Source organism: Eublepharis macularius, chromosome 1 (genome assembly GCF_028583425.1).
Source record: "Eublepharis macularius isolate TG4126 chromosome 1, MPM_Emac_v1.0, whole genome shotgun sequence".
NCBI lineage: Eukaryota > Metazoa > Chordata > Lepidosauria > Squamata > Eublepharidae > Eublepharis > Eublepharis macularius.
This window is the reverse complement of record NC_072790.1, coordinates 81,375,042-81,402,785: the sequence shown is the minus strand read 5'-3', so window position 1 is coordinate 81,402,785 and position 27,744 is coordinate 81,375,042. Positions and strand designations below refer to the sequence as shown.

The window sequence follows — 27,744 nt, the reverse complement described above, 5'->3', positions numbered from 1 at the left end:
CCCCTAATCTCTGCCTTAAAATGACTGATTCCTGCTTGTGTCTTACGATCTTGCATATGGAAAGTATAATTAGGCTTGAACAACTGGGTTGTTAGAACCAAAGGTTCTGTTCCACTCAGAGCTTTCCATTGGAATAATGCTTCTTACACTGGTGGGAAGATCAATTCAGCTGTCAAGTGAAAAGGGATACTTGAATACAATTCTTAGCTATCACAATGGTAACTAGCATTTATTTACCTACAGCACAGTGAATAACATACAGCTTTTAAGAAACGACTATTTCATTTATATTTAAATAAAAGCTAGAATTGCTTAACTGTTTAGTTTGGATCATATTTTAACAGTTTAATGTATTGCGCTGTAGCAACTGGACAGACTTTACAACCCAGAAAGCTGCAGCCAATTGCTGATCCATGAAATTTTCACTAGGATGTTTCATTATCAAAAAAAGACAGGAGCTACTAATACTAGTTGTCAAAGGGTACAGAGTGATAGAAGTCTATAATGGCGGTATAATATTTACCTAGAACACAATTTTCTGACATCTCAAAGACAGGTGCTATATGGCCACCACAAACATGATAAACCACTCAAAATACTATGATTTCTCTGCAGTTCAATAAATTATGCTATGCTTGACTTGCAAGAGACTTAAGCCAACCTGATGGAAGGGGTTGATGAAAAAGGCAGGATGGGTGATCTTGTTCCATCTCCCACATCACTACAGCTTCCCTGTAGCTACTATTCCACATGGGTCCTCTGGAGGGAGGAGGGAAGGGGATTGTTCAATCCAATTTACTACTACAGCTATTCAATGATGCTGTAATCTTTGCTTAAAAAGTGAAACTGCTACATGCTTACTATGCATTGGATTGTATGGATTAATTAGACTTATCAGTGTCCATTTAAAATCGGCTACATTGCAGCGCTATTAGAATTAATGTTGATGCATGCTCAGAAGTTACTAGATTGAACTATGGTTTCTGAGAAGCAGTGTTGAAATCTGCAAAGTGCTTGCTATTGGATTTAAAACACAGGCATGCAAGATGGTAAGAATAGCAAGAGTGAGAAAGGGAATGCTAAAGATTGGAGTTCAAAACAAGTGGGCATAGTTGCACAAATAACATTCAGCGTAGGTGGGAAAAGCTTAATAAAAGTAGATAAAGGTCAGGACAGCTTTCAAAAGTACTGGATTGAATCTAATAAAGCACTAATACAGATCTTACCTGACTCCCTTGTACCTCAAGATCTCCTAAAAGCTGATGCTGGAGGGAACAGCATGGAGAAAAACGCAGGAGAATGCAGAAAGAATGAGGGCAACATTCAGCTGCTATAAACCCCCTCTTAGGGCAATCTCTGTAGCTATTATTTACAGCTAAGGAATACCACCACGATGGTGTCTCCATTTCCTAGTTAACATTAGCCTGCAACCTAAAAGCCAAGCTACAAGTGACGCCTGACACAGGTTGGACACTTGTCAGTTTCCCTCAAGTTTTGATGGGAAATGTAGGCATCCTGGTCTTGCAGCTGTAATGGAGAGCCAAGCTGTAAAACCAGGACGCCTACATTTCCCATCAAAACTTGAGGGAAGCTGACAAGTGTCCAACCTGTGTAAGGCGTCACTTGTAGCTTGGCTCTAAGTCTTTATCATTAATTTAGTATTGCTGTCTTGAATAGGACAGGCAGATCTGGAAGTTCATATGGGATCATGGTGTATGAGAAAAGCAATTACACTAAGAATGTGTGTGCACACACACATATCAATAGCTATTTCCCTGAAAATCACTACATTTGTGTGTGTTAATGCAAAGAAACAAAAACCGGAAAGGTAGTTTGCATGTTTTTTTACTGTCAACATTAATGGCAAAATAGTAAATCTCGCACAGGAAAACTGATAACGATTTTCACACCATCATGTCTTGTGTTGAGACTTCCTCTCTGTAGAACACACATCAGCAGCTTCCCCATGTCAATCTTGCCACATGATCAGTTTTCTGCTTGGTAGGCTTTATGAATCCCAAGAATTCTAATTCTGAGACTGCTCTAATGAAACGAGCACTTGGGAGTGCTAGTCAAGGAATGTACATTTTCCCATGGCAACAAAAAAATAGGCTAACTGACTATGCATGCTACATTCTTCCCCCAAGAGAGAATGAATTCTGATAACTTTACAGTGTTGTTTCAATCTACAACACGCCACCTTGGAATAAATTTAACATCTCAGGCATTCACCTCAAATAGGGTGAAGAATTCCTGATCTGCTCATAGTACAGCTTCCCTTAAAAAAATTGAAAGAACACAGCATGCCTAACAGCAACAGTACAAAAGATTGCTACCTTAATCACATTCAAGAGCATTTCAGTACGTGATGAAATAATAGAATTGAAGTTTAACTATACTGTTATCCCAAAGGCAAGTTTTTAAATCTGTATCTTATTCTCTGGAACTCATCGAAAGAATGCATGAGCTTTCATAAAAGAAAAAACAAGGCATATAAGATACCCCTCTTTTTAATTCAAAATGCATATAAAGATTTGAAAGCTGTGATTTTTCGTATTTATTGTTAGCCTAGTTTTATTCCTTTGGAAGATTCTCTAGTGCTTTGCTAAATCAGACATGTGCCAGAATTGGCAAAAATGATTACGATCTCCTGGCCGCTCTGAATTTTGATCCAAATGATTCCCTTCCAGATTTTTTTAGCCTCAGCAGGTCTTCCAAAGACTCTTATATTAACCAGGCGGGCATTTTCCTCTCTAAATTCTGTGTGCAGTTTGATAAATTGGCTCTGAATGGTTCTCATGATGGTGATACCTTTGGGGAATTCACCTTTGCATCCAGAAGAGGTTGTAGTGTTTTAGATTACATTTTAATCCCTCTACCTTTTAAAGCTTATGTAGAGCTCTTTTACATTGATGTTCATACGGAGAGCGATAATTTCCCCCTTGTTGGTTTAATCAACCCCCAGATACACCTTGATCCTGGCTCTGCTCCTCTAGTTAAAGAATCGCTTTCTGAGTCTCTCCCCAGACTCATTTGGTCGCATAACCTCACACAGAGAGCTCAGAAGTTAACTACCGAGCAAGCGATTAAAGATTTGTGTTCCTTGCTCATGTCTTCTTCAAACCCAGTATAGGTTATAGCTTTATATGATAACTTAGTCTCGAATTTAATTTCTCTACTTGATTCTACTCCCAGTCTGATTCCTAAACATAAAACCAAGTATAGCATGGTATAATGGAAGAAGTTTACATTTGAAATCCACTCTTCACTCCATTTATCATCGCTTTCAGTCCCAAAAAAAGCCCTCCGTATTGAAGGAATATTTTAATGTTAAGCAACAGTTATCAGATTTAGTCAAGGGATCAGTGGGAACAGATGATAGAGGCAGTCAGGTCAAACGATAAGCGGAAAATTTTGGCCTTAATTTCTGGCGTCTCACAGGCAAAAATAATTCCCTCACCATCAATTCCTTCCCAAACCTGGTTCTCATATTTTCTAAAGCTTTTGAGTGATGATGGTGCTAGCTTCCCTAATGTTACCGAGCCTAACATCTCTATGATGCCTGAATGGCCTCCCGTGTCTCCGGAGGATGTCATTACTTTGATTTCACACTTCAAACTACAAAAGGCCGCAGGCCCCGACGCAGTCACCCCAGAACTATTGAAATCTAACCCTGAATGGTGGGCTCACCCCTTGGCAGCTCTGTTTTCTATGATAAATAACACTGGAACAATGCCAAAGTCATGGGCAAACGCAATCATCGTACCCCATTTTTAAAAATGGTGATCCATCTTCACCCGATAACTATACGCCAATCAGCCTACTGTCAGTAGTTGGTAAACTTTATGCTAAGTATCTTTTACTCAAACTAGAAGGCTAGATGTGGGACCATAACATTCCAGGCCCAGAACAAATAGGGTTTCGTCGAGGAAAATCTACCTTGGATCACTGTATAGTATTGTCCCATCTAATTGCTAAATACCAGTAGGAAACCCAGTAACAAGCTCTTTGCTGCCTTTCTAGATCTCAAAGCAGCGTTTGACTCAATCCCAAGAGATCTTCTGTGGGATAAGTTGGCCAGAATGAACATGGAGCCCAGACTACTTTTTTTAGTTAAAAAACTACACAGACACTAGCTGTCAGGTTAAATTCAACCTTTCAGGAAATCTAACCCCTAACATTCCAATTTGCAAAGGGGTTAAACGGCTGCATTCTTGCCCCCTCATTGTTTAATCTGTTTCTAAACGATCTGGCCCCTACCCTGTCTGAAATTGACGGTCATTTTCCCAAAATTGGCCGCTGCCATATTCCAATTCTCCTATATGCAGATGATGCCGTTTTATTATCATGCTCTTGAACTGGACTGAAGTGACTTCTACATCAATGTTTGACCTATTGTAATAATAACAGTCTAACTTTGAATTATAAGAAAACAAAGATCATAGTCTTTGCTAAAGCCTGGAAACAGTTTGCATGGTCAATTCAAGGAAATCCTATTGAGCAGGTAAAAAACTTTAAATATCTGGGGATTAACTTTTTTCTACAAGGGGGAATGGGCTACACACTGCAAAGGTGTTATCAATGTAGTAAGAAATAGTGCAGCCGCTATCACCCGATTTTTCTATCTGAGAGGCAACAGGTATGTTCCCATGGCTTTAAACGCCTTTAATGCCAAATCGAGCTCTCAACTCCTTTATGGAGTGCCCATATGGATTAGTGCAGTCAATCACTCAATAGAGGGGGTACTATCTTATTTCCTACGGAAAACTCTGGGTCTTCCTAACTGTGTCCCATATGCTGCAATCTGTCTTGAAACCGGACAGATGTTGTTGGAAACTCAGGCCTGGCATCTAACAATCAAATTCTGGCTTCGCCTTCTATTTAACCCCAACTCAAATTCCTTTACTTTTCTAATGCTCTCAGATTTCCACGAATTCAAGTGGTTGGAACTAATCCACAAAGAAGTTAGGTGTATGGGTATATCTTTAGAATCACTTTACCTTGCATCTGCTCCAACAGCATTTCAGACAATTAAATGGAGGCTCTTAGACATTCAGTTTCAGCGCCAGACCGAGGCAGCTAGGAAAACCTGTTCCCCAATTCACTTGGGACTGCCTCTGTCATCTGGCTAGTTAGCTGCCTATTTCTGCTCTCTAACTGATCCCCATCAAAGAAGGGCAATAATGCTGGCCAGATTCAACATACTCCCTTTGGCCACTTTCGTTGGCAGATGCCAAGGGACCCCTTATGAACTCAGAAAATGCCCTTGTGGCCTGGGTGTCATTGAATCTGTTTCCCATGTTCTATTATACTCTTTATTTTATTCTAAGATACGAGACAAACTTTTGAACTCCCTTCTTTACGCATGGTGCGGCCTTTCTGATGATGTCAAGGTCCAGCGATTACTATCTGGTCACAACTTTTCTATAACCTCTAACGTGGCTAGTTTTCTTCAATCTGCAATCTGTATCAGGGAAGCTATCAACTAATTTTAATGTACCTTTTTTCGCTCTGACATGCCAATAAAGGTTGTGTGTGTTTGTTAAATCAGACATGTTTTGATTAGTTCTCAGATCATTTGTAACAAGAACATTCTGAATGACTTGGTTTATTTTTATGTCAAAAGAATCAGAAAAAGGATACTGGATGATTTCTTCCATCTGATCCTTGACAGTGGAATTTTGGTCTTCAGCAGCCGTTACAACTGTTGAAAAAGCCTGAGAAAGCACACTACAGTTAACTGCATTACAGGATCAGCATTCAAAAAATCCATACAAATCCCACTTGCTGGTTGGTTCCTATGGAGATCCACTGGGAGGGAGGCAGGCTTGTCCAGTTCCCTTCCTTCCTGCAGTCCCGCCCACCCCACACATTGCCTTTTCAGGGAGCTGCTAGAGAAAGAGGCGGAGAGAGATTCACTGCTGTCAATATGACATCCATAGGAACCAACCTACTATATTTATGGTTGGTGATGAGACCTCAAAATGCTAAGCATTTTAAAAATAACCTACTTGGTTATCAACAAGATTTAATGAAAGAAGGGTAGTAATTCTAGTAAGTTTCTAGTACTAGCTAGGACATTTATATAGATTTTGATGAATCCCAGAAGAACAATAAATAAGACGGCTACATTCCAACAAGTGTTCAGAACAAAGAATTTAAAAGACTAAAAAAAAAGATAAACATTCAGCAAAGCAATGAAGAGGTGTCAACAGACTCATGTTTACATACCTCTAACCAGTCAACAAGATTAATTAATCTGCCACATTCCAAATGAAGCTTGTATGCTATACATATATCAGGAGCTGCGTTAGAAATGCATCCTGTATTACTTTCCAAGGCTTCATTCTAGGTAAAAAAAATCACAATGGGAATAGTTGAGTTTACATTTGATTTATATGCTAATAATGCCATCCAACCTCTGACATCACAACTCTACAGCTTAAGCAAGCCACTATTTCAGAACAGCCAAACTAATGAAATCTTGGCAATATTAAACTGCAGACCCTATTTCTTCTTATAGAAGACCCAGAAGTTTATCTGCTCCTATTCTAAGGGCATTTCCCACAAGAACAGATGTTAAATTCATTTTTTCCTTAATTAGATTTAGAGTTTACATGTGGTTACCATGACTAGCAATGTTTTCTTCTAGATAAGCAAAGGCTGGAAAATATACCAGGATAGGCACCCAATATTTGAGAAGACAAAGTCCCAACCACCAGGCAAATCCCATCATTTGCCTACAAGGACTAGAACAGCAGAAGGGCTGGAAATACATTTTATAAAGATGTATGCACTCAAACTCCATTCATCTGCTACCTCTCACAGCCTCTCTTTGTGGACTGCTGTTGGTTGACAAAGCACGTCAAAGCTCCATGGGGCTGAACCTTGAGCCCTCTCTTGCCTCACTCACTAAACTGATGAGCTGCTTTGTGATGATACATATATACCAGCTATATTTCCCAACCGGCAGCTACTCTGTGATATGCACACCAGTTATACCTTCCCAGCTGAGAACTGAGTCTTACCTGTGGGGATGAGAGACTTTGCAAACCAAGACCCTAGTGCAGCCTGATAGCGTGATGTTGTTCTGTGTGCTTCTGGGCACTACCCAACTATGCTGTGGTCTAGGGAATATGTAGAGAAAGTAGAGTAATGGGACTGAGAGGGAAAGACATCCCAGGCACTGGGGCAGCGCAGCAGCCCACCCATGAGATGACAGGGGAGGCGCCTCTTCCCTACCAGCATTGATACAGGCAGCAGGTAATGTAAATTCAGAAGTATATTTTAAAGGATTATTGTGTTGATTGGTTGTTTTGTTATAAAATCTCCCATTTAAAATTCTTCAGTTGCCTCAAGTTGGTACTATTTTACGGTAATTTTTAAAGAGATAAAAATATATAGAAAATGGCACAAAGTCAAGAATGCAAAATAATGCTTGTTAGGTGCAGTTGGTTTATCATGTACACCCATTTGCTAAGCATATCAATATGAAAATAAAACTATTTTGTTCAGATAGCATCCTGCACCTCCAGTAATTATCACAGACATTGCTCTAGATTGCTTACAGATAATGGGTTGGATTCTTGCTTGCGAAACAGCACTTCTGGATCCAACGCAATGTCCTATACTTGATTTCTACCTTCAGTATAAGCTTAGTGGTTCTAAGATATGTTAGTGCTTCTGGATGTAAATGTGGAATGAAACACTAAGTATTTCTTGTGAATATGCTGCGCATGCACTCCAAGGTGATGGATGCCGAGGAGAATTTCACATGCAGCCCATCTGCTGGTGTTTCAGTTATACATATGGAAAGGTAGAAGGATAATAAAGAGCAAAATCACAGCATTCTTTAGGGACTATTATCTGTGAGGCTGCCTTAACTAGTAGCTGGATTGCATCTCCAAGAGAACCTATCATTAATCATGGGATGGTTCTTTGTTGTCTGTATCTATGTAGTTATAGCTAGATATTTATCAAGATGACTTTTTTCTTAGTTTTATAAATCATGAAGAGAACAGAATGTACTGAACTTATGCTATGAAAAATTACTTTCTTTCAAACACAGATAACAAGGGCCCACTGAGAGGCTACTACTCCTAGATATCCAAAATGTCTGCCCAAAGATCATAAGAGATTCAGCAGCTATGCAATAGCTAGGACTAGGTTTTTCATCAAATATACTGAAAATTGAATTAAACTTGGTTTTCTCATCTAAGTTCTTGTGCCTGTATAAAATCTAATAACTGTATAAGAAAATTGCATACAGACACAGACATATTTTACATTATTTTCCCAACCTGGCTTTTGTTGATTTGTATTTTGCTCTCTGATTCAGTGCAATAAATATAATTAGATTTGTTGTAATAATGAAATAATACATCCTTCTTCTGCTAAAGCTCTGGTCTGCTTGACTCTGGCTTGGAGAAAGCAGTGGGCTCATATGAAGCTGCCTTACACTAAACCAGGCCGTTGGTCCATCAAGATCAGTGGCAATGGCTCTCCAGGGTTTTCACATCCCTTACTCCCTGATCCTTTTTGAAAATGGAGATGCTAGAGATTGAACTTGGGACTTTCTGTAGCAAAGCAGGTGCTCTACCGTTGAGCCACAGCCCCTCCCCAAACAGAATGGGCAGAAAGGATGGACTGTTCAGCATCTTCTATAGCTGTAAAGTTTCTTCATATCTCAAAAAAAATCACCTCTAAGAGTTTAAGACCTGGATGGCATAGGCAGCTAAGCAGGGCCAGCCTTGGTTAGTAATTGATGGGAGTCTTCTCATGAAGACCAGGGTTGCCATGCAGAGGCAGGCAATGACAAACCACCTGTTAGTCTCTTGCCTTGAAAACCCCAGCAGGGGTTGCCATAAGTCAGCTATGACTTGACAGCACTTTCCACTACCAGGAGTTTATAGGGCAAAGCACAGTTCTTTCAAAATAAAAACCATGGGAGCAGCCCTGGGATGGAATCATCCAGTTCCTAAATTTAACCATGTTTTAACATTTAACCTTGTGACAGATTTTCAAGACTCAAACCTAACACATACAGCTCCACACTGTTTACATTATTACAAAACACATATGCTCCACACCTTGTAATGGTCCTTTACTGAGAATCAAAATTCCACACTTAGCAACATTTCAAGCACTGAGATGTCAAGGAACTGAAAGGAGAACGTCTATGTAGGACAAATGTGGAAAACCCACTGAGATGGCGGGATCAAAGCAGGCCATCGGCATATTCCCCAACTGTCCAATTCTTTACCTTCAGGTAGAAATATGGATTGTTGAGAGCAGTGTGAACAGCAATACGTGGAGCAGCATTTAAATGTTCACGGAGAGTACTGGCCATGCTGAAATACATCACCTCATGCAATGTCTGCGTCTCTGGAGGTACAAGGTAACTTCTGAAAAAGTAACATGGAAAAGCACAGAAATGGATTGCTGGTAACTCCCATTACAATCAGAAACCTCAATAAATGGCAAGTTTTCACATTTCACACAGCACCTTGCACTGGATGCCTTAATGGAATGGGCTCTATCCAATGTTTCTTTTCCATTGGTGGAGGGACACTTTTGCCAGCGGCAGAGGATTTTTGCCAAATATTTGCTACAAAGAATTTTGCAGACACACTGGGTATCTTTGTCAGCAACAAGATGACCTACAGCACCATCAGATAACTCTAAAATGTACTCTTACCAGATTTAATGCTTCCTATGCATTTAGAGCAAATGTCAGTTTTTAAAAATGCGACAACCTTCCACCTGGTAAAAATGTTACTAACTGGGTACAGGGGTTCATATCTTTCCTGCCCTATTTAATCCTGCTATCTCCCCTCCCTTCTTGTGTTTTACATTTTCAAAACTTTCCTTTTGTAACAGCTACATAACATGACACCTTTTCAGATAACTTCTTTATAACACCACAGTTCATTCCCTTTCATGAACCCACGCCAAACTGAAAAAAAGAAACAGTACATACCCTGGTTTCTAGAACAAGCCACACTTAGGGCCTACTTCACTATACCTTCCAGGGATACCACAACTGCACTCCACAAGTACCTTTGAACTATTTTATCCCACCCTGTCCAACTGCAATTTGTCTGCTATAATTCTCCTTTCCTTGTGCTATGTTAAGTTCAGATTGAGCAAGCACAAGCTACCCTTTGGCAAGATTCCCTTCTAACTGTTCTTGGTGTGAGGAGGATGAATTTTCTACAAGAGTGGTTTTCATGGGTGCAGCCTTTTACCAAACTGTATAATTTTCAATACAGCTGAATAATATTCTGTCTACCACAGAGGGTTGTCCGTGTTAGCTGTAGCAAAAACCAAGAATCTTGTACCACCTGGAAGATTAACAGATGCATTGTGGCAGGAGCTTTCAGGGTTCGGAGTCTGTCAGATGCATAACGTCTTTCAGCTGGCAGATATGTTCTACATACTCACCCCACACCACAAATAGAAGGACTGGTGATTGGGTGGGGTGGCATTTGAATTAACACGTTACTTTGCATTTTACTTGCTTTCTGATATTCTACAATGTTTACCTCACAAGGCTGTCTATAAAGTCAACAACTTCAAAACGCAGCATTTCAAACTTGGTTAGTTTCTTAAGTCTTCTTGACTCCTTCATCTCCAATAAAGTCTATAAAAAAGAAAATAGGCATTTCCATGTTATTTTCTTTAATAAATCTGACAATGCTATAATGAGGCTATTGGAGTTTTTTTTCCAAAAAAAAGTAAAAGGACTTTTGCAACTGTTTTCCCAGGTAAATAATTAAAACAAAATTAGCTGCAATAACCAAAATGTACTCTGCTCTTCCACTGATAAGACTGCTCATTCAGAACCATTACAATGATCATGGCAAAGGGAAGTTATCACACTTCATGACCTCTGGACATAAGGAATTCTAGACAATCCATTTTCTGGTTTCCAAAATGACGTATTTCACTAAATTTCACTAGATTGGGTAATGTTTTAACCACTGTAAACAAGTGAATTTTTTAATGAGCTTGATTTACTGTACAGTACAACCCTGATTTGCAATTAGATTGGCTGAGGCAAAGAACCACCTGGGCTTGCTATCACTGCTGTACCTTTGTAGCCAGACTTATATTAATATGAGATGATACCATCCAGTCCCTTCTCTCTGCATGGCAGCTGCTCCTAGCAGCCACTATTGTTTGTTCACTGGGTGATTCACCAGCAACACTGGCAGCAAATGGGGGTGCGTGGGTGTGCACCTGAACCAGCCTTGCTGAGCAGCAGATTAGTCTGAAACCAAGTGACTAGCCTAGGGTTGAACTAGCAAGCATAGATTGGGAGATGGCGGGGGGTGGGAGGCTACCAACGGCTGACTCGTACTTATGTGACTTTGGACAAATTACGAAGAAAACTGAACTCTCCGGTCAGCTTAAATAGAAGGTTTTTCTTCATATAAAGATTAATTACTATTGGGAGCTTGCACCAAAAGTGGTAGTGGGGGTTTATTTCTGTCAAGCAAAACCCAAACTCTGCACTCAGGTGACTGAAATAGTGCAATTATCCAGTTTTGCATAAATTTGCATTTGGAAGTTAACAGAATCCAGAATATTCTGAAAAGAAAGGGCTTGTGAAAGAGCAACTAAAGCCCTGGTTGTGGAGGAGGGGCACCCTCTCCTCTGCCTGCACTGGGCCATGTTGGGTCTTCAGGAAACACTGCTCATTGTGAGATCTCTCTCCTCATCTGGCTTTGGTTCCCAAGCTAGCTTTTCATCTGCCTAGTAACTACTTCATCACACAATGAAGGATTTTAAATTGGTTGACCTTTTGGAGACGATAGAGGTCTGTCTTCTTCTGAATTTCTTTTAGTGAAGATACAGGTTCTTCTTGATCATCTGTGGCTGCCACAACAAAAAATAAGAGTCTGATTCAATTACAAAAATTCTAAGAGTTCAGTTAGCAGCCACTGCTCATTCACAGTGCAGCTGGCAAACAACATACAACATAGCAGCCAAACAACATTGGCTTGGATCCAAACATTTCATTGCACTGAGTGGAGTAACACACAAGGGTGCTGATGATGGGACACCATACATTTGCCAATCCCATGTTCTTGCTGCAACTCCCACACTGTTCCTGAAGGTCTCCTGACCCTCAGGAGTGGTTTTCCAAAGAGGTGAAGCAGCAAGGCTGGCAGGCCACGCTCAATAAACCAAGTTTTGTCAACTGGATGTAAGCCATTCCATTTTGGGAAACTTGTAAGTTCAGGACTAGCTTAAGGACTTAGTTAAGGAGAGAGAAAGATGTAGCGAGACTGTAAAAGCCCCTGTGCATCGTTACAATCATCCTGCATTAAGTCTTATCAGGCACGTTCTCAAAAAGTAAACAGATATTTTACTTTCCCTTCCACAAAACTTTAATGATTCAAAAAAATCAGTAACAATGGTCTTTCCAATTTGTATGTAAAATCATTAGATTGAAAATAAGCACATTTCCTACTGCTTCAAATATCAGAGTCACTGAATTAAGTACAAACAATATTAACACACACAACCAAGCTACAGCTCCCTGATCCATCTTCCTTTGATATCATTCAGTGTGGTATGAATAATATGGTTCAGATTCCTCATATATTTATAATTTTGTTCTCACATATCTAAGATTGTTGTTTAAGATATCCAGACACCTCTTAACCCCTATATCTGAACCTTTACAGTCCCAAGAACAGACAATAATCTGCAAGCTCTTTGCTAAGCTTTTCCCTGATAAAATAGCACGAATAGCTCTGATCTAGATGCTAGCTGCAATGCAGACAAGATGGAAGAAATGCTTAATGCACCATCTGGCTTACATTTGGACCAGCTTGAACCAATTACAATGACAGTTCTTAACAGAATCCTGACATCTATGAAAGCCACTACTTGTGTGCTTGATCCTTGCCGATCTTGGTTGTTAAAATCAAGTAAGGACCACATAAGTGAGCCACGGAGTTCTACTGTAAATCATTCCCCCGACCGCTCAAACTGGCAGTTACCATCTACTAATTTAAAAACCATCCCTAGACAAAAATGATGTGGTCAATTATTACCCAGTCTCTAATCTGTCCTTTCTAAGCAAAGTGATTGAGAGAGCAGTAGCTGACCAACTCCAGATCTTTTTGGAGAAAACTAGTACTCTGGACCCTTTCTAGTCTGGATTCAGACCAGGACTTGGGACAGAGACAGCACTATAGAGTTCGTGGACAATCTCCATCTGAATATAGACAAAGGCCATAACAACAACAACAACAACAACATTCAATTTATATACGGCCCTTGAGGACAATTTAATGCCCACTCAGAGCAGTTTACAAAGTATGTTGTTATTATCCCCACAACAAAACACCCTGTGAGGTGGGTGGGGCTGAGAGCTCCTAGAAGCTGTGACTGACCCAAGGTCACCCAGCTGGCTACAAGTGGAGGAGGGGGGAATCAAACCTGGTTCTCCAGATTAGAGTCGTGCACTCTTAACCACTACACCAAACTGGCTCTCATGCTTCCTTATTGCTCTTCCTGGATCTATCTGCAGCCTTTGTCACAGTAGACCATGCCATCTTGTTAAGGCGTTTAGAAACAGAAGTGGGCATCAATAGATGTGCCTTGGACTGGTTTAAATGCTCTCTCATGGAACGGACTCAAAGGGTTGCTGTTGGAGATCAGCTATCTCCAGAATGGGAGCTATCTTATGGGGTTCCACGGGGCGCAATCTTATCTCCCATGTTATTCAACTTCTAAGTAAAGCCTTTATGAAAACTCATCCATAGCTATTGAGTTGGATGTCACCAATATGCAGATAACATCCAACTCTACATCTCACTGTCCAGGTCCCCACAGGATGCAGTAGAAATCCTGGATTGCTGTATGACAGTTGTGGTGAAATGGCTGAAAATGAACAAATTGAAATTGAACCCAGACAAAACTGAAGTGATACTTGTTGAGAAGGCAGAGATCTTGAAGAACATTATACTCCCCACTTTCAATGGAGTTCATCTGACCCTTGCAAACTTGGTTAAGAGCCTAGGGGTTATACTGGATCCAGTGCTACTACTAGAAAAAAAAGGCAGTTGCAAAAAATGCTTTCTGCAACCTCACTCTAGCCTGGAAGATGGCTTCTTACCTCGACATGGCTGACCTGGCTGCACCAAGACTTGACTATTAAAATGTACTATACATAGGTCTCCCATCTAAATTAACTAGGAGACTGGTGCAAAACGCTGCAGCTCAACTGTTAACAGGAGCAAGCAGGAGCATGAACATCACTCTCATCCTGCAGTCACTCCATTGGCTACCATGCGCAGTTCAAGGTATTGGTTATCATATACAAAACTTTTCACGGCCTTGGTCCAGCATACCTACAGGACCGCCTCCCTCCCTATGTTCCTCCATGGCAACTTCGCTCATCTGAACAGGGTCTCCTGCAGGTGCCACCCTGCACATGGGTGAAATGAAATCAACAGTAGTCAGTACTTGGGCTTTCTCTGTGGTGGCCCCATCGGGTATATGGAATAGTCTGCTTGAGGTCAGGAGAGCTCCCACTGTGTAATCTGCCTTGAGTCTCAGTGAGAAAGGTGGACTATAAATGACATTAATCACCACCATCATCATCTTTCCACAAAACCTGTATTTATGACAAATTGAAGTAATCTTATTCCCTAATTTTTCCCCCTAGCTTGGGTAGATGAAAATGGACTTTGGGTAGGGGAAGAAGAAGTCAACAGGGAAGAGCTTATCCAGCCTCTGCTCCACCCACTGGTATTTCTTGCAAGTGCCTTTTTCTTCTTATTAGTATAGCAAACCAAATGGGACTTAGTGCCTCACAGAAGTCCCTCAGATATGCTATAAGAAGTCTCTCATGCAATCAGAATAAGATTTACTTTCTGATTTAGTGTTCCTGTTTCTGTCTTCTACATGGTTTATGCTTTTGTAAGCATGGTACTTTGGACAGACCAGCACCAGCAAAACATTTAGTAAGAACAACTTAGCCAGAGGCCGTTATGTTACATGAAGAATGCTAATTAAAATGCAGCACATTAAATATATTTTACAGCTCAATGAAAATAGCAAGTATTGATTCCAAGGCTGTCACTTTTTAAGGATTAAATTCTCTTATTAAGCAGTTTTTGATATATATACCCCAAACCTGCAATGCACATAAATTAACACAATCTTGCTGAATCCCATCCCATTCCTGCATGTTCTGTATTTGGTTGTACGTGAGAATCAGCACCAATAGCCTATCTTATGTGGGAATTAGCATAACGTCCCCCAAATCTGTGCTTGCTCAGTTCTTGATGTATCATTTTGAAGAGGTACAAATATTCTTCTTAATGAAACAAAAATGCATGGGCCAGAAGTTCCAAAGTTAACCCGTATTTAACCATTTTGGTCACCATGAGTCAGCTAAGCTGGTTTGGCTATGACTGCATAAGTTTGCACAAATACATGGATTTGCTTATATGAACATAGATCTTGTTGGAATAACGCATAGTAAATTACATCCTGCCTTACTTAGAAGCAGTGCTGTAAGCAGCTTCATTTCATACTGTAATCTTAAACTGTCTTAACTCTCCCAAGAAAAAAACCCCAACTGCACTACTTCGGAATTGGGGTAAAAATCACCCCAACTTACACCCCCCCTTCAAATGGAAACCTGATAGCTCTCTCAATCATGGCATTAGCTACTAAGAAAAAAAAAACAGGCCTCAAGAATAACTTTCTTTAGCAATGCTGGACAAAAAAGTGTAAAATCTGGACTTGAGGTCAAAAATACTCCTCACTGAAAACATCAAATCCTCACAGAAATGTAATGAGGTAAAACTGACCCCCACCACTTTTAAAGCACAAGACAGAAAGCAATCATTTTTAACTTTACAATACTGAAATTGCCACCACATGTGACTTGTTTGCCATTGCCACCATGTGCGACTTGCTGCTGTTGCTACCATGTGGTCAACTCACACCTGGTGACAGTGTCCACCAATTTTTTAAGTGCCTTAAAAGTAGTGGGGTCAATTTTACCCCATTACATTTCAGTGAGGATTTGATGTTTTCAATGAGAGGTAATTTTTGACCCCAATTCCAAATTTTACTCTTCTTTGTTCTGCAATGCTAAAGAAAGTTATTCTTGAGGACAAGAAAAACTAGGCACATAACATACCCTTGCAATGGAAAGAGGCATTCCATTCCTACCAGTTAAAGGGTTAACAAAAAGAAGAGAAAATATCTTCATTCTTTCTGCAAGCCTTCTTGTAACCTGCCCTCAGGCTGCACCTGTTGAAGCCTTACAATTAAGAGCTTTTCTTGAATAACAAAGGGAAACAATCAGCTCAGTGGACAGATGGCTATGGGTTATCTAAAGTTCCAAGCTAAATGGCTCCTTCAGGTCTGGAAAATGAGAAGAGGTTCAGAGGATGCCTACAAACATGCCTAGGCTTGGCTTGCAGGGGGTTAGAATTACCCCATTTTCTAAAATTGCAATACATTTCAATTTGAACTTTTCCATGTGACTCTGGGTATAAGGGAAGCTTTGAGAGAACTCAAACACAGGGGTTTTATCTGCCCCTACTATAAATACAACAATTCCTTTGCAAACAGTGGTTTCCTTGGGGGTCATTGTGACCCCTAGTTCCAAAAGTAGTGTGTAAAAACCCAAAGCCAAAAGAATGATATTTTTGCACAACCAATATCTGGATATAAATTATGCAGAGAAATTTTAGTTTTCACTATTTACTCCATCTTCCTATGAAATGGACATAATAGGTGTTGGTCCATTTATTTATATATGGAAACAGTACTAAAAACATTTTTTCCAATATTTGCTGGGGTCACTAGAACCCCCATTTATAATTATGTAAAGTACTTTCACTTTCAAGCCAAGTTTATTGGGAGCCAGGGATTTCAGGGGACTGGAGTTCAATTGGTGTTTGTAGGAAGTTTTAGATGGGTAAACCAATTTATTTTCAATGACTTCTGGGGTCAAAATAACCCCCGTTTCCTTGGGAGGGGTTTAAACACCATTTTTTAAGGCTTGCACTTGTCACAGAAGTTTTCACATTGCTGCATGTCCACTCCTAATTGTGTATTGTACAGTTCTGTGATTATTAATGAATTACTTCCCTAATGCCGGCCAATGAGATATTCCTGAAATTTGGATCATGCAGATTTCATGCATATGGACTGCATGCATATGTCACACTTCTTTCCCACCTTCTCTCTTCCCTCAGCAGTTATCTAAGACATTAGAAATGTTAAGGGTATGTGGTATAAGAGGCTAAAATGAGGAGGGGAAATCAGGTGAAATGATGAGAATAGTTATGTTGGATCAGACCAACGGTACATCTAGTCAAACATTTCATTTCCAACAATGGCCAGTCGAATGCCACATGTCCAACAGAGAGCAGCCCTCACCTGTTGACTATTACCAAGCATCTGACAACCAGGGGTATGGAATTTACCTTTTATAAAAACTGCCACTGCCTACAGCTATTCACCAGAACTTCAAGTTTTTCTAGGACTATGTTTGCCACTTCAGACCCATAAGCAGAGAGGTGAAATGAGAATCTTTTGCCTCAGGGTACATCATCTGAATTACTCTGCAATTACTCTGAATAATCTGAATTACTCTGAATTACGTATATTGGATTTCATCTGTTGATTTCTCTTCAGCAAGGTTAATTACTCTAGCATTTAATAAATCTAACTTTAGCATTGTCTAGAAATTTATCTGGAACAGATGTTAAGCTAGCTGGCCTGCAGTTCTCTGCATCCCCTTAAGACCGTTTTTTTTTTTAAAAAAACCCAGTGTAATGTTGACTGCCTTCCAATCTTCTGGAACTGAAGCTGACAAATTTCATTTTTAAATTAAGTACTCTTTGGTACACATTATTGGGATCTGATGATTTGTTCATTTAGATTTAATCAATTATTTGACTCAATACTTCACTTCCTCTCCCTGTGAAATTGGCTCAACACTTTCCACAGTGAAGTCATCTTGTTCAGGACTTGTTCAGCACATCCATAATATGCCCCTTCAGTAATACTTTTTGTCATTTGTTCAACAACTTCCCTTGCAGTTTTTCTGCCTCTGAGGCATTTATAGATATTCTTGTTGTTGGCCCTATGCTTATTTTTTTTGCTTGTATTACTGCTACCTCGCTGTCATGACCTCCCTTCTAATAAGCCCAGTGACTCTGACTTAAGAGTCCTCAGAGAATGAGAATGAGGAGCCGAGGGACCAGGAGGCCCAGAGGGATCAGGGAGGGTCTGACCCTGCAAAGGCACCTGCTGACCATGCTCCAGAAGAGCCAGAGACCACCCTGCAAGAGCCTGCAAGGAAGACCGTGCCTCTGGCCTGAGATAGCCACCAGACCTCTGCCAAGCAGGACATGAACCCAGGATCACAGCCCCTCATGACTCGCTCCCACTCCACGAGAGAAGTGTTAGTGGAAGGCCCAGGATGAGGTAGCAAAAGGAGGCAAAGTGCATCTCAGCCAGGATCCAGAACTACTTCTTTGGAGGATCCTGGCCAAAACAGAGCACAGTCTCAAGAGCCTCAACACCTGCCAGCAAGTGCAGCTGAGCCAAATCAACTTCCAGTCTATTTAGGATGAGGCTTGAGAAGGCTGCCTTGCTGGATCAACTGGTCTACTATATACAAGCCTCGTAATCCCGAGTACCTCCCAATTCTAATCATATTATTATCTAATATATGTATTTAATATTATTATTATTGTATTGTCGATGTATTGTCGAAGGCTTTCACGGCCGGAGAACGATGGTTGTTGGGGGTTTTCCGGGCTGTATTGCCGTGGTCTTGGCATTGTAGTTCCTGACGTTTCGCCAGCAGCTGTGGCTGGCATCTTCAGAGGTGTAGCACCAAAAGACAGAGATCTCTCAGTGTCACAGTGTGGAAAAGATGTAGGTCATTTGTATCTACTCAGGAGGGGTGGGGTTGAGCTGAGTCATTCTGTAAGAGTTTCCCAGGGTGTGGAATGCTAATGGCGGGAGGCTTCACTGTATCCTGAGGAGGTCCTTTTGCATATGGATTGGTGCTTGATGTGCTAATCTTCTCTGCAGGGCTATTGTCGGGTGTGGAGTGTTTTGTTGGCCTTGTGTTTTTCAGAACTGGAGCCCATGCTCTGTTCATTCTTAAGGTTTCTTCTTTCCTGTTGAAGTTTTGCTTATGCTTGTGAATTTCAATGGCTTCCCTGTGCAGTCTGACAAAGTAGTTGGAAGTGTTGTCCAGTATTTTGGTGTCCTGGAATAAGATACTGTGCCCTGTTTGAGTTAGGCTATGTTCAGCCACTGCTGATTTTTCAGGCTGTCCAAGTCTGCAGTGTCTTTCATGTTCTTTTATTCTTGTCTGGATGCTACGCTTTGTGGTCCCGATGTAAACTTGTCCACAGCTGCAGGGTATACGGTATACTCCTGCAGAGGTGAGGGGGTCTCTGCTGTCTTTTGCTGATCGTAGCATCTGTTGTATTTTTCGGGTGGGTCTGAATACTGCTTGAAGGTTATGCTTTTCCATAAGCTTTCCCATCTGATCAGTAATTCCTTTGATATATGGCAAAAACACTTTTCCTGTAGGTGACTGTTTTTCCTTGGTTGTTTGATTCATCCTGGGTTTGATTGCTCTTCGGATTTCATTTCTGGAGTAGCCATTTGCCTGAAGTGCGTGGTTTAGATGATTAATTTCCTCATTGAGAAAGCGCGGCTCACATATCCGTCTTGCACGATCCACTAATGTTTTCATTGTGCCTCTTTTCTGTCGGGGGTGGTGATTGGAGTTTTTGTGTAAGTACCGATCAGTGTGAGTTGGTTTCCTGTAGACCTTGTGACCTAACTGAAAGTTTGCTTTGCGGATGACCAAGGTATCCAGGAATGAGAGTTTTCCCTCACTTTCTTTCTCCATTGTGAATTGTATGTTCCGGTGGATGTTGTTGAGATGATTCAAAAACTCCCTCAATTCTTCCTCCCCATGGCTCCAAATGATGAATGTATCATCCACAAACCGGAACCATACACTGGGTTTGTGGGGTGCTGATTCTAGAGCTGTTTTTTCAAAATGTTCCATGTAGAAGTTTGCTATAATTGGGCTGAGTGGGCTCCCCATGGCCACCCCATCCATCTGTTCATAGAATTCGTTGTCCCATTGGAAGTAACTGGTTGTCAGACAATGATGGAATAAAGCTGTTACATCCTCTGGGAAAATCTGATTAATCAGTGCAATAGTGTCTTTTACTGGAACCTTGGTAAACAGGGATACAACATCAAAACTGACAAGTATGTCTTGTGGATTGAGTTTCAGAGAACTGATTTTGTTGATGAAATCTGCTGAATCTTTGATGTAAGACGAGGTTTTCCCGATGTGGTCCTGCAGGAGATCTGCCAGATGTCTAGCTAATTCATATGTCGGTGAACCAATGGCACTCACAATGGGTCGGAGTGGGACTGAATCTTTATGTATTTTGGGGAGTCCATATAGTCTAGGTGGCTGTGCTTCAGTCTATTATTATTGTTATTAAATATATAATATATCATATTATTATATATGTTACAATCAGCATCCAGATCAGAGTGTGTTTGCGATATTTTATCAGCAAAAACTGCAAATGTATCACAACTAATTGTCTATTCCTGAATGAATAAAGGCTCAGATTTAGGAGTAAACAGATTGTAAAATACCTTAAACAATTGGAATGGTTATGAACTAGCTGGTGCAATAACAAAGAAATAACATTTCTTTGCCACTGTCACCTCTGCTTCATAGATCTTCCGATGGGCTCTATAGCATGACCTGTCAGAATCAGTACAGGTTTTCCATCATTGTTCAAGACATCTCTCTGCAGCTAAGCATCCTGTCAACATCTATTGTGGAAACTAGATCAGAATGGTCCATAAACAGACCACATGATGTATTATATATTTCTTCTGATTCCCCCTTCCTCACTGCAGCCCTCGAAGTCCTAAGGCATTTTGTCCAGACCAGACCCACAACCTCTAAGGTCATCTTTTGGAAGTTTCAGAAGACCCCTTGAAAAGGAAAGAACTGCATCTGTGTATGTCTTTTTGTGTATATTCCATATCACTACATAGTTCATTCTTTAACAGTACCAAGCTTTTTCTTGACATTCTGTAATAAGTCCAAGAATCATAAACAATCGCAATACGACAAAAAAATCTATTATTTTCCTCAACTGCCATTCATTTCTTCTCAAGAAGGCTGTTCCCAATACTGAGGATATTCTCCAAGTCAATCAATCTCTTCTCTACGAATGTCTTTGGGGAAGCGGACACTCTAAAGTTGTAACAAGCTTGCCTATTGCCAAGTACCTTCAAGATTCTTAAAATGATCCAGGTACTCTTCTAGTTTCTCTGTGGAGTTGCCAAGGCATCTTGCAGAAGACAATGTAATAATCTCGATGCATTTTTGAAGTATGGCTATCAATTCATCCTTAGCCAGCATCCTAGGGGACAAAAATCCAAACCAAACCAACATTACACAATTAATTATAGAAAGAAAGAAAGAAACTATTGAAGTGATTAAGCAGGATAAATCCTTACCATGTATCTATCTACCCTTCTGCAAAAAGAAAAAAACTCAGCATATTCACAAGCTACCAGTTTTTTTATGATAGTTAAAAATGTGTTAAAACGTTTTAATTACATCTTTATATTACATAATCTGCTATTCCTGGTAAGTGGAAGATGACGTCTCCATCTTTGTGTTTACGTGAGAATAATTTTCTATTCAATCACAACTGCAAGTTATCCTCTTCCATAAAAATATATCAAGGTATATTCTAGTCAGGGACAAAGCTCATTTAAGTTTATTATTACTTGCTGAACACATCTGACATGAATGTACAGGTTCACTTCATGCTATATCTATGCCTGTTTCCATTTTTTCAGTAGTCAAGTTTCTTTAAGAGGACCAAAATGTGACAAATAATAAAGACATCATGTAAATTATAAATAATTTGCTCACTTTTATCTGGGAACTTTATCCAAGTTAATGCAAACAACATGTAATAGTTAAAAAAAAAGGACCAGAAAACTCAGCTTAAACTTTCAGATGTGTGTCTGTTTTCCTAGGGTATGCAACCCTTAAATATGACACTGTAAACCTACATCAGGAAAAAATGATGCCTACATTTCATTTATTTATTTTCAAGATTTATACCCTGCTTTTCTGCCCTCATCATGGTCACCAAAGCAGTCAACAGATTAAAACATACAAAATAAAAACACATCTAAAAACGATTAAAACCAAAGCTAACCCACACGCAAACATGCAGGCTGCATAAAACAGTTACTAGGGCTAGCTAGCCAGCTAGCTGAAGTGTGAATGTTGGCTGGGCTACTTTTATTTCTCAGTAATTATTAACTACCTTGATGATCCTTCAACTCCTGTTAACCTCAGCCTTTCCTATCCCTTGTTATTTCTCAGCCCATTTTGGTAACCTTCAGCTTGTTATCATTCAACTCCTGTAGTCTTTGTTACTCCACATACCCTACATACAAACTCTATGAAAGGAAGAGAAAGCAGGGAGAATGTGCAATCCTGTGGCTCACTAAGCTAGTAAGTAAGGACAGACAGCAATTGCAGCCATTTAGGTTATTAAGGGCACATATCTTTAAATGACCAACATTCAATTCATTACCACCTGCTCCCTAATAATGTGATATCTAGGGGAGAAAGCTCTACCTACACAAACACACACACAGCAATGAAAGCCAGTGCAGTGTTACCAGCTACAATGCAAACCTGGATTGGATTTAGGGTTTAAGGGGGGGGGGGGGAAGCATTTTCCTGCTAGCCACCCCTCCTTAAAGAATACAACTGTCTATTTTTTAAAAACTTCAATTTTGACCTACAAGAAGTAATGTGGTCAGTTATCCAAACCAACTTTCCTGTTTGGAAACATTCTTAAAAGCTTCAAGTTCTTTTTGAAGAAAGGACTGAGGCATTTTATGAATCTAAAATGCAAGGAGAAAATGGAAAGAAGACTACCTCACCAGCTGAATGGCTGACTCGTAGTCTTCAGTCTCCCACACTTTCCTCTCCAAACATGCACAGTGCAGTTCTCTAATCTGTCAAGAGAAGCAAATTGTCTTAGTAACAAGAAATGAAAAATGTGCTTCATGATTACTCTAGGACTTCTTTCCTAAAGACCTGGGTGACTTCAGAGCTAGCTTGCAGACAGCCATTTATGGGGGGATGAGGGTAACAGAGGCATAGGCAATGCATCAATGTAGAAGAGTCTGGACCTAAACAACAGTAGCACAATATAAAGTGCTTTCATAATATGTTTAAAGTCCTTTAATTGAATTCAATATAATCGCATTAAAAAAAATAAACAACAGTGCTTAGTGCCTGTCACATACACCTTTGCATTTAGTGACCAAAATACGGGTGGGAGTAGGCTGTTTCTTTTGAAACACTTAAGTAGAATACTTCTTGCAGGGTTTTCCTCCTTATATCTTCATGAGTAAACTGTTGAAAACTGTTTCCCACAAAATAATGAAAACTGAAGTTTCAGAGAAGGGACTCTGAATATCCTAAGGGACAGGGGAATACCATGAGTCCTTGGTTCAGAGGCAGCGACACACACACACACACACTGTTCATAAAAATGGAGAGTGGGGGAGCATGTTTGCTGCCTAGGAGCAACAAGAATTATAGATATGGGTATGTCAGCACTGATGCAGAGAATTCTTTTTTATGATTTCTCAGCACATCTAACTAAAGCAAAATTTCCAGTATCCACTAGAGAACCCAGATTGCCCCAAATCTTTTCTAGTCTGCCTTTCTCATTGAGACTCAGTAAATCAACACAATCAACTGCTGAGACAGCCAATAAACAGTACAACAGGGTATAGGTTGCAGAAACTTGAAAACAGAAATCTGATACAGAGCTGGTACAATGCTGAAAAAAACATAAGCAATATAAGCAACAGACAGTACACACTGGTATAGTCTTCAGTCCCCATCTCTTTATCAAAGCATCTCTCTGAGCCACTTCTTTAGAGAACAACCCTATTACTTGTGTAAAAAACCCCTCTTGAATAATTTGGTTTTGCATAGTCTGTGAAAAGCCAGGAGAGCAGGCGCTTTAATGACTTCTTCAAGCAGGTCGTTCTCTAAGGTGGGGGCCACCACAGAGAATGCACATGTATGGGCAGCTGATGATTTTGCCCATTTGCAGGGTGGCACTTCAAGGTGAGTGAAGCTGCTGTGGTGGAGGGAGACAGACATTCCCATAGATGAGAGTCCAAGGCCATGAAGGGCTTTGCACAAGACAGCCAAAACCTTGAACTGAGTCTGGTAAATGATGGACAGCCAATGGAGTGACAGAATGGGAGTAATATGCCTGCTCTGCCTAGCTCATGACAATAATGTTGACTTTACTTAGTGTAATCGCTTCTAAATACTGGCAAAGTTAATTTGAGACTCAAGGTAAGTCAAAAATAAATGATATACAGATTATTGTCAGTCTATGGATGACAGGATACTGCAGACAGATCTCTGGCCCATTTGCAGTAAGACACCAGTACTTAGTCAAATGGATTTTATTCAGAAATCAGTTCATTTCAATATACAGTTCCATAGGTCTACTTAGGAGTAATATAAACGTCTAAGCAGCTCGACTAGAGATTGACCAGAATGACGACACGAGAAAGAAACAGTACTTTTCTAGTTCACTCTTCTCCTACCCCTCCCAGTTATCAACAAAGTCTCCCCACTCTTTCTCTGTGAGAACATTTTACATATCTGTGCTATCACGCTTTGTTGCCAAGGAGAAAGACGTATCATAGTCTGAGAGGAAGCTCAAGGTCATAACAGTAGAGTCCAGTAGATAGCCACCTGTAATGCTTGAGAAACCGTTATAACACTAACAACGAGCAGTGAGGATCCAGCATCAAGCACTGAGCAGTAGAATCAAAATTGGCATGGATGGCTGGGCAGAGACATACATGACATTTATACTGGGTGATACTAGTAACAGCATAAACTGGATTTAATTGTGTTTGATGCAGTTGCAAACATTGTGAAGCAGCAGTAGCACAACCACAAGCTCAACTGAAACTTGTCAAGATATGAAAATACTAAACATAAGAGAGGGATGCATACCTGTTTGCCTAAAGGGTAGTTTGGAAGAGAAGATGTAAAAGCATGAAGACACCGTAAAACAGGGAAATAATTCTCATGGTAAGTGTGCAGGTCTTGCAACAGTACTTGTGTTTCTTCCTGAAATGACAGACAATATTGCTTATTAGGTCAGTACTCTCTGCAGCAATGCCAAAAATTTCTCGCTCGCTCACTCATTTCTCCTTTAAAAAAAAGCCCTTGTCCTCAAAATGAAAGTTTTGAAAACTTGCCAGTAATACAAGGCTGAAGGGGGAAAAGGGCTTTCTCATGATTTTGACCCTTGGATATTAAACATTACCTGATTGGAGGCCTCCCAAGCTTTGGCTTTCAGTGCTGGAAACATTAAAAAGTTATCCTTTGAAGGGCAGGAGCTCTGTGGCATAGGTGGCCTCTCCAGCATACTTGTTCTGTATCTCTCCTTGTGTGGCAGACCAGAAACTCTCAAAAAGAGCTTGTTGGGTGGTAAATATATACTGACATGGCCTCAGTAACTGTGAAAAACAGTACCTGAGCTTATCACTTCGCAAAAAAAATTAAATAATGCAATGTACTTAAGTCCCCATGCTTCTCAAAAACACTCACTTTGCAAGTATTAGTTTTGATCCAACCCACTAGGATTCACGTAGCAGAAATTTAAGCCTTATTTATCAATCAACTGTTCAATGCAATGGATTTTATTAAATGTCTAAGGAGTACTGGAGTGTACCGTGTAGATTATTTGTTAATCAGAGGGTAGTATTACTTTTTTTAGCTCATATGTAAGGAACAGTAGGGGCAAGATCCAGAGAACCATAAACAGAGGTCTGTTCATGCAATGGGCTCTCCTCCTTCCTTCCCGCTGCAGTCCTCTGTGTGTGTACCCTCTCTGAAAAAAATATCCTGAGGATCAGGAGGCCCCTCCAGAATGACTAAGCATGTGGCATGGGGTTCTGCACCCGCAGAGAAATTGGTAGAAATCAGAAACTTCTCCCCCCAGAGACTTCTGGTTATAGATGGTGGTCTCAATCTTGCCCTACAGATTGGATCCAAAGGTCTCTTCTGCAAGTAGATGGCATTTCCACAAGTGTACCAAGGCTCTTCTGTCCCCTTTTCAACCAGAGTCTCCAGATCACAAGGAAAGCTGCTCATAACAATCAAGATATTCTCTGGAACACTATGTGACATGGTATGAGGGTGTATGAGAAGGGACACAGGCCACACCCTGGTGTCTATGTAGAGGTGTCTTTGAAACCAAGCCATCGTTAAACAAACAAATGACGGAAGAGAGGTAGGTGTCCCTATCACAGCAAAACCTGGGGCAGTTGTATATTTTATAGTAGGCCAATCCCTGCTCCAGTACAGGACTGAGAGTCCTTTCCTTAAGATGGTATGGAAAGAAAGTCATTTATGTACACTCAGAGAATTTGTCCAACACTTGAAACTTACTGTAAATAAAGGGGTTTTTTTATGGCAGTTTAAGGAGATATCCCTTTCACATATGAAGAGAGTTAAAGAGTTCCCAAAATGTAGGTCCCAAGGGAAGCAAAAGGCTGGGGTGGGGGGAGTGGGCAACATGAGGCAGAGTGATTTGTTATAGTCATAATACAGAGAAGGGAAGTGGAGAAGAACCTCATGCAGACATAAACATTTAAAATGGAAGCTTGGCAATGAACATTTAGAAAGCTCAGAACTACTGAATGGAACATTTAGAAAGCTCAGAGCTACTGAAGTTTTAGTACAGACATCTACCCCAAGTAATAAATTAAATGTAACTCTGTATTCATTTCCAAATTCATTCAGAACAAGTTCTGAACAGGGCAATTTTGCGCTGTCGCCCCTCATCACTACAGCACCCAGGTTGTGTTGCTTTTTGTGAATGGGGGGGGGGGTCCCCAAGATCTCTAGTATCAGCTTTTCAGACATAATGGGATTGCTGGGGGAAGGGAAGGAGTAGGAGTGATCCACATCTGTGATTACTTGCACTTCACAGGATCCAACTCAGAATCACTCTTCCCTCAAGATCAAGAATATCTAGCACCCTGAGTTAGATAAAAAGTAAGAGTCTAAATAAAGGAATATTGTGAAAGCTACAGCTTTGTAAAAGCTAAAAACATTTAATATCTATGGTGCTGCTCTAGTTTGTCAATTCTGGAACAATAAGCAATAGATGGGAGAAGGGGCTTCAGTTTAAAAATATCTAAAAGAAATGCCATTCTAAATGGCTCTGGATTTCACAGCAACCCTGAACCATCAAAAGCTGCACTGAGAATTCATGCTGAATGCTTCTCAAAACTGTCTAGACTAAAATACAAAGTCTTATGTGAACAAAGGCCATATCAATTCTGTTTGATTTCATTTCTAGTATAGCTCTTTGTAGGAGACATCTAAATAAAGCAGAGAGTAAGCAACAGATAAACATGCTATAGTCACTTCTTTTGTTTTCTAGATCCTAAGCTAAATATATTTTCTTCTGGCTAACGCTGGCCTCAGTGTTATAGACTGAACAATGAAAAAGAATGCTCACAGCCAGTCAGCCCTTAATGCCCTTCTTCCTGCTGGAGATCATAGACTACATAAATCTTTGGCAGAAACTGAAC

General features: G+C 40.3%; 1 protein-coding gene across 2 annotated transcripts in view; it reads right to left on the bottom strand.

Annotated features, from left to right (window-relative positions):
• Positions 1-58: 58 nt before the first annotated feature.
• ORC3 (origin recognition complex subunit 3) overlaps positions 59-27,744 on the bottom strand; it is a 78,750-nt gene continuing 51,064 nt past the window's right edge. Inside the window, exons 12-20 of one of the 2 annotated variants that reach the window (XM_054984624.1) lie at positions 25,151-25,267; positions 23,030-23,109; positions 21,349-21,482; positions 11,804-11,880; positions 10,545-10,642; positions 9,263-9,404; positions 6,232-6,348; positions 5,644-5,717; positions 59-1,362 (exon numbers count right to left, since the gene is read on the bottom strand). In XM_054984624.1, coding sequence (XP_054840599.1) covers positions 1,200-1,362; positions 5,644-5,717; positions 6,232-6,348; positions 9,263-9,404; positions 10,545-10,642; positions 11,804-11,880; positions 21,349-21,482; positions 23,030-23,109; positions 25,151-25,267 — 1,002 coding nt within the window. In that variant the 3' untranslated portion in view covers positions 59-1,199. Of the gene's footprint in view, positions 1,363-1,717; positions 2,059-5,643; positions 5,718-6,231; positions 6,349-9,262; positions 9,405-10,544; positions 10,643-11,803; positions 11,881-21,348; positions 21,483-23,029; positions 23,110-25,150; positions 25,268-27,744 lie in introns of those variants that run through there. The other variant, XM_054984632.1, reaches the window with a different exon arrangement.